General features: G+C 43.0%; 1 protein-coding gene across 1 annotated transcript in view; it reads left to right on the top strand.

The window, feature by feature from the left end:
• Nucleotides 1–17,621, top strand: part of LOC127997392 (collagen alpha-1(XXVII) chain B) — a 118,345-nt gene that overhangs the window by 39,591 nt on the left and 61,133 nt on the right. The window contains exons 7-8 of the mRNA XM_052592022.1: nt 4,353–4,406; nt 15,838–15,882. Of these exons, the coding sequence (XP_052447982.1) occupies nt 4,353–4,406; nt 15,838–15,882 (99 nt within the window). The remainder of the gene's footprint in view (nt 1–4,352; nt 4,407–15,837; nt 15,883–17,621) is intronic.

The raw sequence follows: 17,621 nt of genomic DNA, 5'->3' as shown, positions 1-17,621 counted from the left end.
TCTGTGCCCAGGGGGGCCTGGGACAGGGAATAGTACAGCTGGCAGTGGGAGGACTCGTGGGAAGCAAACAGGTCTACCTGGGCTTCCCCGAATCGACTCCAGATCAGCTGGACCGTCTGGGGATGGAGTCGCCATTCCCCGGGGAAAGTGAGCTGTCGTGAGAGCACGTCGGCTGCACGATTGAGCTCCCCCGGGATGTGGACAGCGCGCAGCTGTGAGAGGAGGAGATGACGGGCGAGTTGAGACATGCGACGTGATCGTAAACCGCCTTGTCGGTTGATGTACGAAACAGCCGCAGTGTTGTCCGTGCGGACCAACACGTGCTTGTCCAGCACTAGCGGACGAAACCGTCGCAAAGCTAGATGCACTGCCAGCAACTCCAGGCAGTTGATGTGCCACAGCAGTCGAGGTCCTGTCCAGGACCCTGAAGCTGCCTGCCCGTTGCATGTCGCGCCCCAGCCCGAGTTGGAGGCATCTGTTGTGACAACAACGTGCCGGGACACTTGTTCTAAGGGCACGCCGGCCCGTAGAAAAGCAAGGTCCGACCAAGGACTGAATAGGCGGCGACACATCAGTGTGATGGTGACACGATGTGTAACGCGGCGCCATGCCCATCTCGGGACTCAGGAGTGTAACTAGTGCTGAAGTGGTCTCATATGAAGCAACCCGAGCGGCGTGACTGCGGCTGCGGATGCCATATGCCCCAGGAGCCTCTGAAAGTGTTTCAGCGGTACCACTGTCCTGCCTCTGAAGGAACTCAGGCAGTTCAGCACTGAGTGGGCACACTCGCTGGTGAGACGTGCCGTCATACTCACCGAGTCTAACTCCATACCGAGATAAGAGATTCTCTGCACAGGGGAGAGCTTGCTCTTCTCCCGGTTGACCTGAAGCCCCAACTGACTGAGGTGCCGAAGCACAAAGTCCCTGTGATCGCACAACTCTTCTCGGGACCGGGCCATAATGAGCCAGTCGTCGAGATAGTTGAGGATCCTGATGCCCACTTCCCAAAGTGGGGCAAGGGCGCCCTCCGCGACCTTCGTGAAGACACGGGGGGACAGGGAGAGCCCGAAGGGGAGGACCTTGTACTGCCATGCCTGACCCTCGAAAGCAAAGCGCAGGAACGGTCTGTGACGAGGGAGGATAGAGACATGAAAATACGCGTCTTTCAGGTCGATCGCTGCAAACCAGTCCTGGGGCTGGACGCATTTGATAATGCATTTCTGCGTCAACATCCTGAACGGGAGCTTGTGTAGGGCCCGATTCAAGACTCGCAGATCCAGGATAGGTCGAAGGCCACCGCTTTTCTTGGGCACGATGAAGTAAGGTCTGTAAAACCCCGTCCTCATCTCGGCTGGAGGGACCGGCTCGATTGCGTCCTTCGCCAGGAGGACAGCAATCTCCTCGCGCAAGACAGGGGCGTCCTGGACTGCCACCGAAGTCTCGAGCACGCCATTGAACTTGGGGGGTCGCCGGGCGAACTGAATCGCATAGCCGAGTCGAACCGTCCGGATGAGCCAGCGTGACGGGTTGGGCAGCGCAAGCCACGCTCCCAGATACCGTACAAGTGGCACCAAAGGGACAGTCGGCATACCCGCAGTGGTGCAGCGATGGGGAGTCGTGCCGGAAGGCCCAGAAGGCACTGCGTCCTGGGTCATCGCAACCACACTCCCCGTGTTCCCGGAGGAACTGGCCAGAGACGCGTGGAGAGGCGTTGCGTCTCCGAACCGCGACCTCTTGGCCGCTGGCGAAAGGGGGCGTCGTGGGTGAGAATGAGGAAGCTGTGCGTCGCTCATTGTCAGCCCACGAGCCCTGCAACTCGGAGGAAGGAGAAATTGCTCTTCCAATGAAAATGTGGGTGCCACTGGCCGTTCGACCAGCGGCGGAACAGAACCAGAAGATTCTCCACCCGGCCCTCCTCCGGGGGAGGGAGTGGCGCTCTCTCCGCCATCTCCTGAAGAGCAGTTCTCCGCATCTCCGAGTTGCCCGTGTCAGGGCCGCTTAGTCGACTTCCTCGAGGACTTTGCAGCCGGGAGTGACACGGGGGGCGCCACTCTCCTGCGCGGGGCTCGACGCGCCGGCCTCGAAGAACTCTCAGCACGGGGCGGAGCTGGTGTGGAGGACGCAGGGGGTGCCCTCGGCGACGAGCAGGCTGAGGCACTGCCTGCGACGGAATGGTGGCAACCGGAGGATCACGTCGTGGCAAGATGTGCTGTATGGCCTCAGTCTGCTGTTGTTCTGTCAGGAACTACTGGGCACAGCCCCTGACAGCGTCGCCTCACAGGATAGCCTGGGACATGGGAGCATCGAGAAAATGCACTTTGTCAATGTCTCTCATACAGACCAGGCTGAACCTGAAACGGCACTACTGGACCACCAGAGTGGACATCGCCTACCCGAGGGACTGCGTTGTGACTTCCGTCACCCAGAAGGGGGAGGTCAGTCGCCATGCGCAGCTCCTGCATCAACCTCGGGTTGGTCCTACCCTCGTGCATTGTTAAGCCTTGGCTTGTTGGGTTTGCAGGATAGCCATGGCATGCAAAGCAGAGACAGCTTGGCCCGCAGCACTGTAAGCCTTGGTAGCGAGCGCGGCCGACAGCTTACAGGCCTTGGGTGAGGGGCGCGGACTATCCCTCCCAGTGGCGGCGTTTTGCGGACACAAGTGCACCGCAATCGCACTCTCCTGCTGGGGAATGTCAACACACCCCTAGCTGCCTCGCCATCGAGGGTAGTGAGGACGGAGGAACGAAATGAGCTGCTTCCGGCCGTAAAAGGGGCCATCCACGACTACATCACTTCCCCATGCACATCCGGGAAGAAAGGAACCAGAGTAAAACGCGGTTGTGAGTCGCGCTCCACACCGAGAACCAATCAAACAGCCATGAGCACTCAGGGCTGGGCGGTGCATTCACCTCCATCCTGATGCTCACAGCTGCCCGGGCAAGCACGGCTGTCAACTCTGGGTCCAATTCGGCAGTGGCGACAACACCCGAGGGGGGCAGCCCCGCTGAATCTTCATCCACAGAGGTCAACAGCCCATCCCCGATGCTGCAATCGACATCTGATCTCCGGCGGCAAACTGAATGACCCGTTGGGACTGCCATAAGACAGCCCAGCAAAATCACCCAGCAGCTGCACAGGACAAACACTGCGGAAGGGGTAAGAGGTCCGTGGGGCGTGGCCCGGCGGAGAAGCTCTCACTGTCACCTTCAAATCTCCCAGAGCACTAGCCGGCGGTCCTCTGCTCGAGACAGAGAAACCAGAACGGGTAGTGACAGAGGGGTCTGCTCCCTTCCCTTTAAGAAAGGGGAGACGCGATCACAGCGTTGCCATGGTCACACACGCAGTGCGTGCATGAACCATCCACGAACGCGCCTTCAGCGTGCTGAATGCCCAGACACGGAAGAGAGCGAACGTGGCCGTTGTCAGAGAACAGGAAACGACCGCATCCAGAAGGACGCGGACGAAACGGCGTCTTGAAAAAGACGCGAATCGTCCGCGATTTGCTCTTTTAGGAAATCTGCTCTCTTAGTTGAAGCGCCCAGGGGAATCGCTGAAAGGGACACCGCTGTTTGCGCCGTACCGCCAACCAGAACAGCTTCCCGACACAGCAGATGAATGGCTTTGTGGAGTATAACAGCTTTCATACAACCACTCGGCTCCGAAGCAAAAATCTAATGAGTGGATGCACCTGTCGCCCTATTTATACCCGCTGGCACGGGGAGTGGCTCAGGTGTGTTAATCCACTTGCCAATTTCATTGGCGTTTTCTCTTAAAATCAGAGATGATTGGCCTCCCAAGTGAGACCCCATTTGTCGGTCGACATAACTCGTAGTGACCGACAGATAGGGAACAAAGGAGAAAAAAGGACATGGGTGATCTTCTTTTTACTCCACTTTCATGGCATGTTTATGGCCGGGAAGTTTCGGTTGTAGAAGCACTTAACATCCGGTTGATGAAGCTTGCTCTCATTGGTATTACATCAGAGGCAGCCTGATCAAGAGTCATAAATTTCCAAAATGTTTGATATTTACGATTTGGGATCATGCAAGCTCTGAGATGATCAGGAGCAGTAAAATAATCACAATGACACCACACAACTGAGGATTTTTTAGACAAAAAATTATTTGTTACAAGCCTTGAATTGGGTAACCCCACCCCTAATTTCTTGGGAGTGCAAATTTGGCTCAAAATCAGGCTTAAAATCTTTTTTGCCTGTTCTGTACCAGTACTCAGGAATCAGTGTATCATAGCAGCGAACAAGTAGAAAAAGTTACAATGTGTGGTGTCTCTGAATATGTTTACACTGACAAATTTACCATATCAGAAGTAATTTTTAGTGTTCTCATTTATAGGGGGACCCTGGGGTATTAGGGCTACCTGGACTACCCGGTCAAGCTGGTCGGAAGGTAAGAGTCATTTTTTGATTTCTTTAATATAGGGAGACTCCACCAATGTCACAAAACAGATCTAAGGATAGTTCCTAACCCAGATGTTTGGAAATGTTCAGCACACTCAATTTGCAACAGCATAACATCATGTTTTTCCAGGAAACATTATCAGCCTTATGCTAAAGTAATCCCTCAAATACAGTCTTACCATGGCATATTCTGGATGGCGGTACATCAGTCTTTATTTTAGCAAATGTGAAACAGGTTCTTGTGTCGAACTCCTTCTAAAATCAGATGTTTGGAATGCCATTGGAAAATGTTCTTGTAGAAGACCTCAATAAAGCTTGGACCATTTTTCCAGTTTTTTTGGAAAGAAAACAAAATTGTTTTAGACATGTCCACCTGACCTTGATGTCCTCACCACTGTGAACGGCATAACCAGTGCATGACCTCATTGTAGTCCAATTCCAAGGGATGTCTGTGGAAAATTCCTTGTAAAATATTGCGTTTTACCTCAGCATAGTGTGTGTATTTTTTTAAAAAATGTGAAAACAGGACCAAATAGCTGTCATTATTATACAACAAAAGAGGTAAATGGGTCCCAAATCAATGAACCGACAGTGCTTTGGCAAGGGAAGAAGGCCTGCCTCAAAACTGAAAAGTCATATTTCCAGTGAGCATGTACACTATCTACACAGCTGAGATGAAACTGGGTCAGCCAGTCTACTACAATCTGCCTAATGGCAAATTGTAAAGACGCCCATACTCCCTTTATCCAAAGTGGAAAATTTGCTATTACATTTCTAGGAAACCTTCACACAGTGTGACATATTCGATTGGGTTTAAGAATTTGGCATTCAGTACTTTGGCATACACGATTGTAAGAAGTCATTTTATGTGCTGTTGATGAAGTCACACATCACAAAACAAAGAGACCCATACATGTGCGTTGTATTACATCAGCAGTTTTACATATATTCAGAATCAGTGGTGTTTGTATGAACATTTGGATCAAGAAGACTCCCTGAAATATTGTAAAGGAATTATCTGGCATTTTCTTTACCGCCACGTGTTTCCAATCACACAGTCACAGATTTCAAACAAAATATTAAAAGCTAGACAAAAGAGAACTGGAGCGCTGCTGGAATCCCTTGTATCCTCTGGTGCTCTTGGAAGGGTTAAATGTAGAAAAAGATTTTGGAAAAAAATCCAAGTCCAGGCACTCAATAGGATGCAAAAGTTAAAAAGCCTTTAATAGTTGGGCTAAAGCATTAAAACACCAACGCGTATCAGCCCATTGGCCTTCATCAGGGTGTTGGTAACAAACAGACAGAATCACGCAATACTTATAGTTGCATTGGTTTCAGGTGTGCCACTCTGGCACTTGCAACACAATTTTTGGCCACTAGAGGCAATAGTTCAGATAATGGCTAATACCAAAGGTCAAACCATACAAATACAAGATAAGAGATCTCCAAGTGGAAAAAAAGAGTAACACCAATACAAACATCTTGTGTACTCCACACAATTATATCCCTAAAGTCAATAAATGCGTAGAGGCTAGTTACCCATCTTACTTCTGAATTCATTGTCAAGATAGTTCTAAAACAACAGGAGAAAAATATTATTATGGGCATTACAGTACACTAAAAGAACAGTCAACATTCACGGACAACAATACACTGTCCCTATTGAGACACAACCTTTACAAAAAAGGTGAGAGGTCAAAGTCATCCAGGTCTTAATGAAGACTTTGACCTCTCACCTTTTTGTAAAGGTTGTGTCTCAATAGGGACAGTGTATTGTTGTCCGTGAATGTTGACTGTTCTTTTAATGTACTGTAATGCCCATAATAATATTTTTCTCCTGTTGTTTTAGAACTATCTTGACAATGAATTCAGAAGTAAGATGGGTAACTAGCCTCTACGCATTTATTGACTTTAGGGATATAATTGTGTGGAGTACACAAGATGTTTGTATTGGTGTTACTCTTTTTTTCCACTTGGAGATCTCTTATCTTGTATTTGTATGGTTTGACCTTTGGTATTAGCCATTATCTGAACTATTGCCTCTAGTGGCCAAAAATTGTGTTGCAAGTGCCAGAGTGGCACACCTGAAACCAATGCAACTATAAGTATTGCGTGATTCTGTCTGTTTGTTACCAACACCCTGATGAAGGCCAATGGGCTGATACGCGTTGGTGTTTTAATGCTTTAGCCCAACTATTAAAGGCTTTTTAACTTTTGCATCCTATTGAGTGCCTGGACTTGGATTTTTTTCCAAAATCTTTTTCAAAATATTAAAAGCTGTTTGAAAATATTTGCAGACACTACTTGTGCTAAATTACTGCTGGCAGTGAACTACGTAGAAAGTTATTCCATCCATGGGCCGTGGCCAAAGACAAAATCTTGTAACAATGAAACAAATGAAACATTTAATGCTCAAACCTACTGTAAAGTAACACGTGTACAGTAAGTAGCAGTGACACATTTGGTCATATGAGCAGGAAACGATAGGTTGGGAATAAGTTATGCTTTTCATTACAAAATATTGAGCCATGTACAATCTTTTAATCCTTTCGCACTCACGCCCTTGAGATCAACAGATGTGGACTCTGACACAGCTGGACGTGTGCTGTAATAGGACAAGCGTAGGCTACTAACATCTGCTTGGAGATTGTGCTGCTCCACCCCTTCTGTTTCTCACTGAGGTTCATTGGGACTCTTTTGGCAACAATCTTTTATACACCATATTTGTCAGTTGGATCATATAACTATTTTATAGTCCCAAGCTGTAAACAGTGAACCACTGCACGATGTGTGTGTGTGTATATATATATATATATATATATATATATATATATATATATATATATATATATATATATATATATATATATATATATTAGATTTTTTTTCTGTGATGTATCCTGAAGTGATTTCTGTAGAGCTGACTCCACATCATTCATCATTACAAGCTCCAGATTCCTTTCTTCTTACTCATATTCCCACACTCAGCTGCTCTGTGCTTGGTTGCCCTTGTTTATCTAAGTTCTCAGACATAGTTGAACCGGTTTTTGAAGCAAAGCATCTAAGGAAAACATCACTATTATTATTGCTCATAATCGGGGATAAGGATTTCAACTAACACCCAGTTCCCATTACTTAACATTAGTTAATGGATTAACTAACAATGATTAATACATTTATTATAGTATATATTCATCTTTGTTTATGTTAGTTCATGCTAGCCCATGTTCATTAAATAATATTAACAGCATTTGATTTTAATAATGCCTTGGTAAATGCTAAAATTAACTGACTAAAGCCCTTTTCGGACAGGACTAGTTTTCTAAACTACGTTTGAGTTTCGATTTTTACCACCTGAGGTCTGCGATTTTCATGAATCAATTCAGACGGGACTAACATCTCTGTGTTTATTACGGAGGTGGGAGGGGCTGTTTTGTACATATGGGTGTTTCAGAGATCACGCGCTCTCTATGCGTGAATTAGGCTATAGTCATTCGGATTGATTAACAGTATAATCAGTTTTACTACAAATAGCATGGTAAAGCTAGTAACAAAACCATGTTAATGTGTGGTTACTGTAGTTTAACTATTACATTTTTTTTTTATTTATGTTTAGTAAACCTGTGTGTAATTTTAAGAAAACGAACATATGTAATCAAAACATTACGTAATTTAGACGCTGATATTACAATAGCCAGTATTAACAGTTTACACAATCTAGCTCTTGATTTTATTGTTATTTTTTTATTTATTTTCTGGGAGTCAAATATATTAACCATGCATGCGATAATAGCATCTACGGTAATTCAAGTTGGCCAAAACACACAAGGAAACGCGTTGTGAAAAAACATATAACACCGGCAATCACAGACATTCGCATTTGGATGGGATTAGTTTTCTCAGAGGATCAATGAGTTTGCTGTAAAACACTAGGTAATTTGCTTTCTTTAATTATTACAGAGGAAAAACACAGACGTGGCAGATTCGGACGGGATTAAAATCACCAAGTACGTCTATAGCCCTATTCGGATGGGACTAGTTTTCTAAACTACGTCTGTGATTTTCATGTACCAATTCGGACGGGACAAACATCTCCGTGTTTTTTTACAGAGGTGGTAGGGTCTGTTTTGTGCATCTGGGCGTCACAGAGATCACGCGCTCTGTATGCGTGCATTTAATTCCTTCAGAATGATTGCCATTGGTATTATTACACAATAAATACTAAATGGCTAGTGTAGCAAAACCATGTTAATGTGTGGTTCCTTTAGTTTAACTTGTTTTCCTTTTTTGTGTGTGTGTAGTAGGCTAAACCTACCGTATATTTAATTTTCATAAAGGTACATATGTTATTAAAACATTATGTAACATTATGAGTGCATAAATGAACGTGAGTAATCTTACCTGATGCTGATATTACAATAGACAGTATTAACAGTTTACATGATCTTGCTCTTAATTTTTTTTTTTTTATTATTATTTATTTGCCGCTAAGCAAATATATCAAACATCCACGCGGTAAGAGCATCTACGGTAATTCACGTTGGCCAAAACACATGAGGAAATGCGTTGTGAAATAAAATCACAATCACAGACATTCGCATTCGGACGAGATTAGTTTTCTCAGAGGATCACTGAGTTTGCTGAAAAACAGTAGGTAATTTGCTCTGGAATTATCACAGAGGTTGTGTGAGAAAAACACAGACGTGGCAGATTCGGACGTGATTAAAATCACCAAGTACGTCTGTGAAACGCAGATTTCTCTAACGACCCCCTGTAAAACTAGTCCCGTCTGAATAGGGCTTATGAAACACGAATTTCCCTAACATTAGTTAATGCATTAACTATCAATGATCAATACATTTAAATGTACTGTTTAACTAGTCCCATCTGAATAGGGCTTAAGATAATAATAAATGCATTAAAAGTAATTTAATTGTTAGTTAACCAATGTTAACAATTAGAACCTTAGTGTAAAGTGTTATTATTTTAAAAAGCTTTTGGACACTTCCGAGCTGATCAGGCTGGGAGCCAGCTATGTCAATTAAAGACCAACTTACTCTGGTTTATAGGCTGGTTTAGTCTGTCTCTTTTAAACATAGGATGTACTATTTTGATATGGTCCATTAGATAACCACCTGGCAACCACCTAAATGCCCTAGCAACCCTATAGCTGTTGTGACAGAAGTCATTTGATTCATTTGCAGCTTTATTGAGAATAGCCAGACAATACAAGACAATACAAGGCAGAACAATGGAGACAAGGCTTAGACAGGTGAAAGATCAGGGCAGGCGGCAGACAGGCAGAGGATATCCGGCCTTTAGGAGGAGTGGTGCTGGCTATCAGGTCGTTGGCACAATCGACAGAGTGATGAGAGGGAAGTTGTGATGATTTCTTCTTACTGAAGGTGTCTACAAGGTGTGAATATTCTGGGGCCCGATCTGAAGTATTAGTATCGGGAGCTTTACAATGGGTCATTTTCAGTTTATGTTACTGATCAAATTCATGTGCCCCGCTGCTCCTGAGTTTAAGAGAGCAGTGGTGGTAATTGCAACATCATTGACAAGGATTTTAACAGGTAAGTTTATGCTTGATATGGAGGTTGTAATGCGAATCTTCACACACACCGTTCTGGTACTGAATGATGGTCGAACTGGGCAGGAGATTTTCAGATGACCCAACTGACCACAGTAGAGACACAGTTGATCCTGCATATGGCATTCTCATTCTCCATTTGTGAGGTGAGTGTATCCCAATTGCATGGCTTCATGAGGCATGTTTTGAGCTGAATGTCGAGAATGGATCAAATTGTCAATTTGAATGGCCAGATCGACAAACTCATTTAGACTACTTCTTTCATCTCGACAGGCCAATTCCGACTGAAGTTCTGCATTCAATCCTCTCTTAAACAAGAGCTTTAATGTGTCCTCAACCCACACAGTCTGGGCCGCAAGAGTGCGGAATGACAGAGCGTACTGACCTGCTGACCTTCTTCCTTGAGTCAGGTTTAATAACCGGTCATCCGCGCCTCTCCCCTCAGCTGGGTCTTTGAAAACCTCGAAAGTTTGGAGAAAAGATTTGAAGGAAGAACCGTCAGTCCTCCATTCAGCGGTAGCCCAATCCAATGCTCTCCCGGTCAGCAGTGAACAAATGAAAGCAATGCGGCCAGAATCTGACGAAGAGTGAACACTGAAGTAAGAAGCCCTTGCATTTAGCGGGTTCTCCATCGAATCTCTCAGGGAAAGCGAATCATGGGCTGACTGGAGGTTTCGGAACTGGGAGTGGGCTGCTAGGAACAGCTGTTGAAGTAGAGCCAGCACCGGGTGGTGACAGACTGGGGCCTTGCAATGCTCTGACCAGATCCTTGGTTAGTGTGGTGAACCGGTTTAACTGGTGAAATCTGGTTGAAATCACACTGGATTTAACTATCATTTTGTGAGGGCTTTTTAATACACCACTTTGTTTGAGCAATAGGAATATGTTCATTCAACATCAACTAACTCAGCCCCTTGACCACATCTGTTACTGGATATCAGTCTAGTAGATGTCCTTGGTTATAACAGCATAATTATATTAAACTGTATTCTTTGCTAATCCTTGTCACAGATTTACTGAATGAGATGGAAAAAGGGAGCCAGTTTCTACAGGGGAAAAAAATGCTTTTGTTTTTACTCAGTAAGAGGTAAATGACCATTTGGGAGAAAGATGGTCATTTGGCACATACTGTGAAAAGGAACTAGAACAAGCTGCATTTTTTGGAATTAGAGTTATCCATTCATAGCTACCTGGAAGAGCATCTGTGTCTGCAATAGTTTCATGAAGCGAAAGTGATTTAAATTTATGAATCAGTTTCCCAAGGGAAACATTTCACATCTCAGTGATGCTGAGATATTGAGTTTAGTCTATCTGCTGCTCAACTGTATAATCAAATGGGCTTTGTGAAGCCAGGCAGAAAATTATTTTTTGTTTTGTTTGTTGTATGCACAAAATCAGATTTTTGCTTATCATATTTACTTGTGGCTTGAAATCTGGTTGAAATCACACTGGATTTCATGTCAGATTTCATGCCAGTTGGGATACAGCACAGTGTGCCATACAGCTGTGCCCACATTAATTCATGCACACTCACTGACTACTGTATGTGGCATTCATTATGCTGTAAATTGTGAAGGAATGAACAAGTGAGTGATTTTGAACACGTGCAAATGTTTAAAATGCAGTAAATATGTAAACATTTTTGTTTAAATAAGGGAAAGTGCATTACCACATCAAAAATTCTGATGAAGTTACAGTGTAACAGACGTATCAAGATATTTCTTCCATATTGTCATTTACATCCAGATGAAAAGGATATGAGGGAATTTTACATACTGTATGTAATTTTTACATGTGTTTTGTCTGTATTTTCCCCCCACTTCATGGTATTGTTATAAAAAAAAGTAAAAAAAAAAAAAGTAGTAAGAAAGAATGTAATAACAAAAGTGTGTAGTAGATATGTTACTGTAGTTGTGTTTTTTATGCTTTGGCAATGTAAAACAAACTTGAGAGTATGTTACGAATTGTAATCATACAAAACTATTGGTGGTAATTTAAATGTGCAGTGTTGATAACTTATGATAGTGTAAAAGGTGAAATAGTGTTCCAAGTTGCTTTAATCAGATGAAAATATGATGACAAAATACATTAAGAAAAAAGGCAAACACAGAAGGGAGACTTTATCCTCTGAATTTAAAAGTCCACCACACACAATCATACATGCACAGGCACAGGCTAAACAATTGCTTCCTTTCATTAAGGTCCTTTTAGCTCACACATCTGGGATTTATTTGTTCTCTGTTTATGCATGGCACAAGCATAAACACCAATAACAAGACACATTCTCTTCTTCGTGGCAATGAAGACTGTCCCTCTTTCCATCTCTGACCCTTTAGCTCTATATTCGTGGCTTCTTTCCCTCTATGTAATATATTTCCATAGTTTAGGAAGAGGGAAGGCATTGTTCATTGTCCTCCACAGCAGATCACTCAGTTCCAGCATGGAGATCACAAGCCAATGTTGTATGCATTTAACCTGTTTTTGATCACTTGTGCCAGACTATGATTTGCTTTGTTTACTCAAAAGAGTCCTTACAAATTAGGTTTCTATGAGCAGTGTTTTGTAAAGAGATTTGCTGGGGCAGGCACAGATAAACACAGAAAGCTGTAGATGGAACAGTTGACATTGGCACAGCAGCTGCGGGAAAAGTGTTTGCTGTAAATCACATACAGTAGCCACAAAATATATTGGGATACAAAAACCACATTTAAAATTAGTATCGAAAATATTTTTTGTGAAAATTGTGAAGAATTTATGTTTGGAATCTTTAATGAATGGAAAGTTCAAAAGAATAGCATTTATTTAAAATAGATTTTTTTGACAGTAAAGATTTAATGTTGGCACTTTTGATCAAAATCCTTGCAGATTAAAAATAGTACTTAAAAAAACAACAGTATAATGTATGAGGGTGTGATTGTTACTCATTCCGGACAATTTACATCTCATTTTAGTGAGAGCTGAAAGTTGCCATAGAATTTCCATTCCTCCTCCTGAATTCTAGTCAATAGAAGTTTCTGCTCTGTTATTGTAATCCCAAAGGTTACTGCCAATTACTCAGCCAAGACACATAACACCACATGATTTTTCACTCACTGTGAAAGTGCCGATGATGCCTTCATAACATTCACAGTGCTTATAAATTTAAGGAAAGTTTCTTGAAGTGGTACCTTAGCACACTGATGAATGAGTGCCATGAATGTTTCTCTTGCATTAGACCACTGATCCAATTGAAGAGCTTCATAGGTGGATTCCGATTTGTTTTGCAATTAATTGTTTTGTTAATTGTTTCTTCATTTGTTCTTCTTAAAGTAATAGTTTTCACTCAAAAGTGAAGTCACCGGAAGTCATTCCATATCTGAATATAATGTACATCAAGGGTATTCAACCAGGGGTCCGTGACAAAGTCAATTTTAAATATAAACTCCCTGAAACTAAAGCATGAGCACCTTCAGTTGAGACATTAAAATGATATAATATCATCAGCGAAACAGATTTAGCAAATGCTCCATTGCATTTTTTAGTTTGAGCTCTGTAAAACATGAAATGTGGCCAATTACATGCAGCAAAGTTTTCTACATGTACTGTATGATTCACTCTGAAGCTGCAATTGTCAGCATGGGAAACAAATATGGTAAAATAGATACACGCAGTGTAAATGCAGACTAATAGAATGCTAGAAAATATTAGTATCAACAACATAAATCAAGCATAGTGTAAGTTCTGGTGGGGCCTGTGAGTCAAAACTGCATCAGTTGACTCTCAGCTGATTCACATCTTTCTAGAATATGATAACCATCACGGCATTTTCATATAAGTTCTATTCAGTATTATTCAGCAGCTTTATTACTTATTCGGGAGCATATTACCCTTCTCCATCCCCAGCTCCTCCTGCCTGCTGTTTGAAAAGGCAGTCATGTAAGACAGTTATAGGAGGTAATTATACAGAATTTATTCACATGCTGTGCAATGAGATCAGTCCGCTGGTTAGTCAGGTTATGCCATCCCATAGCACAAAGTCACATAAATTATTTTATGTGCACGGATGATGCATTTTCCTCTCCCATTATTCACATTAACCCTAAATCAAAAACCACCTTAAGTGAGCATAAAAGCTTTTTTGCGAATTAAAGGATTTTTTTCCTACATGACTCGTTCCTGATATGATACTTCAAACTGTGCATAAAAACAGGGTGATGGAAACATAGCGAGTGAGTCTGTCCTGTGCACTTCAATAACTGCTGCATGAATCCACAGTTTACATATCCGAGGGAACAGATTGCGAAAGCGTGTTCATGGATTATGAATTCATGGATACGGATTAAAAAAAACGAGGGTACAGTTTACAAAATATGAGCGCACAGAGTGTAAATTCATGGGATAGGATAGGACAGGACATTCGAACCAGAAAGACACAGCTTACATTTGACTAAAAGGTTTTTGTCTTTATGCTCAACTAAAGTGAAATAATGAGCATATTTCCACTTTGAGAAATTCGTCTTGCTCTCTCCTTGACTCGCCATGACTGCCGCACATACTTGAATAAATGAAAACATGAACAAAGTGTGTATTCGTGTTCACAAAGTTGGCATCCACCAATCCTACAATGCCTCGCTGCTGTAAACAGGTTAGACTGTAGGCTACACTTCAGCCAAAATGTATTAATTTAAAAAAGTAACGGACAACGCACCATATGGTAACGGAGTTAATTTATTTAAAAAGTAATGCGTTACAATATTAGTTACTGTCACTAGTAACGCATTACTGCCCAGCACTGCTGACTTGTAACTGGCAGACCCGACAAAACTGAACTGAAAGACAGGATAACGAAGGGCAGACAGGTGCATGGAATTACTAAAATAATGGGAACATGGAAGACATGGGAATGAAACTAGACACACCTGGGTACTAATCATTTAACCAAACACGGGAGACAGAAACTGGGTCACAGAGAACATGGGGAATGGAAAACACAACATAATGAGTCCAGGGGTGTGACAAGTGTGCTGTATGTTCAGAAAGTTGAATGTATATCCAATTTTAATATGTATCCCACATATAATTATTGCAGTTAATAGTGTTCACCGTCTGATTGATTTGGAGGGAGGGTGTACAAAAAGTATCTTCTTGCTAAATTGCTCCCAAATGTAAGATTGTTGTTTAGAATATAGATCATACATACCAAGTAATATTAGAATATGTACCCCTTAATTTTAAAATGCTTCTAGTATAAATAATTTATAATGTTCCAGGTTGTTATCCCTTTATTCCCCAAACTTTGCACATTGATCCCTTTTATCTACATGGAGGTAATGTATATGTACACTATGATTACAAAAAAAAGGTACACTGTAAATTCTGTTTAGTTGCTCTGCAATTTGTAGGCTGTAATATATAGCGTTATGGCATAAAATGTTGTCTTCCCTCCATTATGGGCTAATATGAGAGCTAGTTGGCCTGTCCCCAGTTTAAGCGTCTACTCAGCCATTAATGAGTTGGTAGTTCAGAAGTGGTTTACTGTTGGAGTAGAATCCGTTGATGTGTGCTTTGAGACCTGTTATGTTTCTCTACATTTATTACTTTTCCATTCCTCCATCCTAGGAATCTTTGTAAATCACTGGGATTGTACATGCTGGTTTCACTTTGCTCCTGTGACTCATTGGCAGACACAATGAATGCAAAGATTTTCTTTTGTCTTTGTATTTGGATAACACCCCATCAACCCCCATCACCCGGCTATAATTTACCTCTTCTTGCCTGATAAACTATAAATGGGGGTATTTATACAGTATCCTTATGCAACACAAAATGTCTCTTTCTCTCTGTTTAGGGACAGAAGGGCCATCCTGGTCCCTCTGGCCACCCCGGAGATCAAGTGAGTTCCCATTCATGCCATTATTTTCTTTTTTACTTTCCACAGGAGAATTTAAAATTATATACACAACTACAGCATTAATAAAACTATTATCTATACATTTTTGATCAAAGTACACTACAGGTATCATGTTACAGAAAAATTCTAAAAGTGCCATCACATTCACCATTGCTCTGCAATCTTTTGAAGGCCAAATTCCATTCATTTTAAAGTGAATCAATGCGAGGAGGAATTTCACCTGATGGAGTTTCCCTATGCAAATTTTGCTTTGGGTTCAAGTTTGCTAGCTGGCAGAATAGCTTGGATTTTATGTCATTATTCCCATATTTTATTTTTGTCTTTCTTCCACCTGTTAAATTTCACTGAGTAAATGTGACCACACCTTAGCTCTGAATATTATCTTGTCTGTTTAGTAGCCATGATGTTTTTTTATTGTGCTCTTATTTAGAACTTTTTGAGACCAAAGATGTCAGGGTTTTGGCAAGGGAGGAACTCAAGTGCAGACAGGATTCTCAACACGAAGGGTTTATTGATGACAAAAGGGGAAAACAAAACCCACGAGGGGGAAAACAATAGCTAGGGTAAAGACTAAATAACCAAACAAGACTGGGCTGACCAGATAAAGACACTAAACACTAACTATAAACAAACACTTCTTCAGGGATGACAAGGATTAACTCACTCACGAGGCTGACAGGTAGCAACATATATGTGGAACAGTTTGAGGAAAAAATGAACCGACAAAAGACAGAGCACACTAGGAGATCTAAATACCGCTGCTGGCTCGGGCACGCTCACCGCTGCTGGCTCGGGCACGCCAGCGCTCTCTGCTGCAGGAGGAGTCAGAGTCACAGGACCGGAAGACCCCTTCTTCTTCCTCTTCCTCCATTGATTGGGTCTAGATCAACTTATTTGCTACTTTCCACCTGTTCAGCATCAACACCAATCTGTTCCTCGTGATAAATTAATTAATGCATTTAGCAGATGCTTTTATCCAAAGCGACTTTCAGTGCATTTAGGCTAAAATGTTTTACCTAATGTGTTCCCTGGGAATTAAACCTTCAACCTTGCGCTGCTACCCCAATGCGCTACCACTTGAGCCACAGGAACACTATAATGATAGTATATAATATATAATATGATAAAATAGCATGACCCCTTCTTCCTCTTCCTCCTTGGCCGCGGTGCAGAGGTCACAGCTGGAACCGAGACGGGTTGGGGGAGTTTGGCCTCAGGCAGGGCAGACTCTGACGCCAACGACCCTGAAGCTGACTCCCACGACAATCGTCTCCCTCGCTTCCTGGGGAGACTGCTGGCCGTGGAAGGCGCCTCAGGACTCTGGGGGGGATCTGCCTGTTCCCCCAGTGTTGTGACGGCCAGGAGACGACCCTCTGGGATCACTGGCAGCTGGGTCGATGGTGGGGACCTCTGGGGGGAAGCCTGCGGAAGAGTATGGGAGGGTGACCCCTTTCCTGTCGGTGGGGGATGACGTCCAGCATTGCTGGCGGAACTCCAACAGGTGTTGTAGCTCGGCGGTCCTCCTGCCTGCTGAGTTCCTTTTTGGTCGGTTCATTCTGTCAGGGTTTTGGCAAGGGAGGAACTCAAGTGCAGACAGGATTCTCAACACGAAGGGTTTATTGATGACAAAAGGGGAAAACAAAACCCACAAGGGGGAAAACAATAGCTAGGGTAAAGACTAAATAACCAAACAAGACTGGGCTGACCAGATAAAGACACTA

This window comes from Carassius gibelio, chromosome A5 (assembly GCF_023724105.1).
Source record: "Carassius gibelio isolate Cgi1373 ecotype wild population from Czech Republic chromosome A5, carGib1.2-hapl.c, whole genome shotgun sequence".
Lineage (NCBI taxonomy): Eukaryota > Metazoa > Chordata > Actinopteri > Cypriniformes > Cyprinidae > Carassius > Carassius gibelio.
This window is presented reverse-complemented; position numbering and strand designations above follow the sequence as displayed.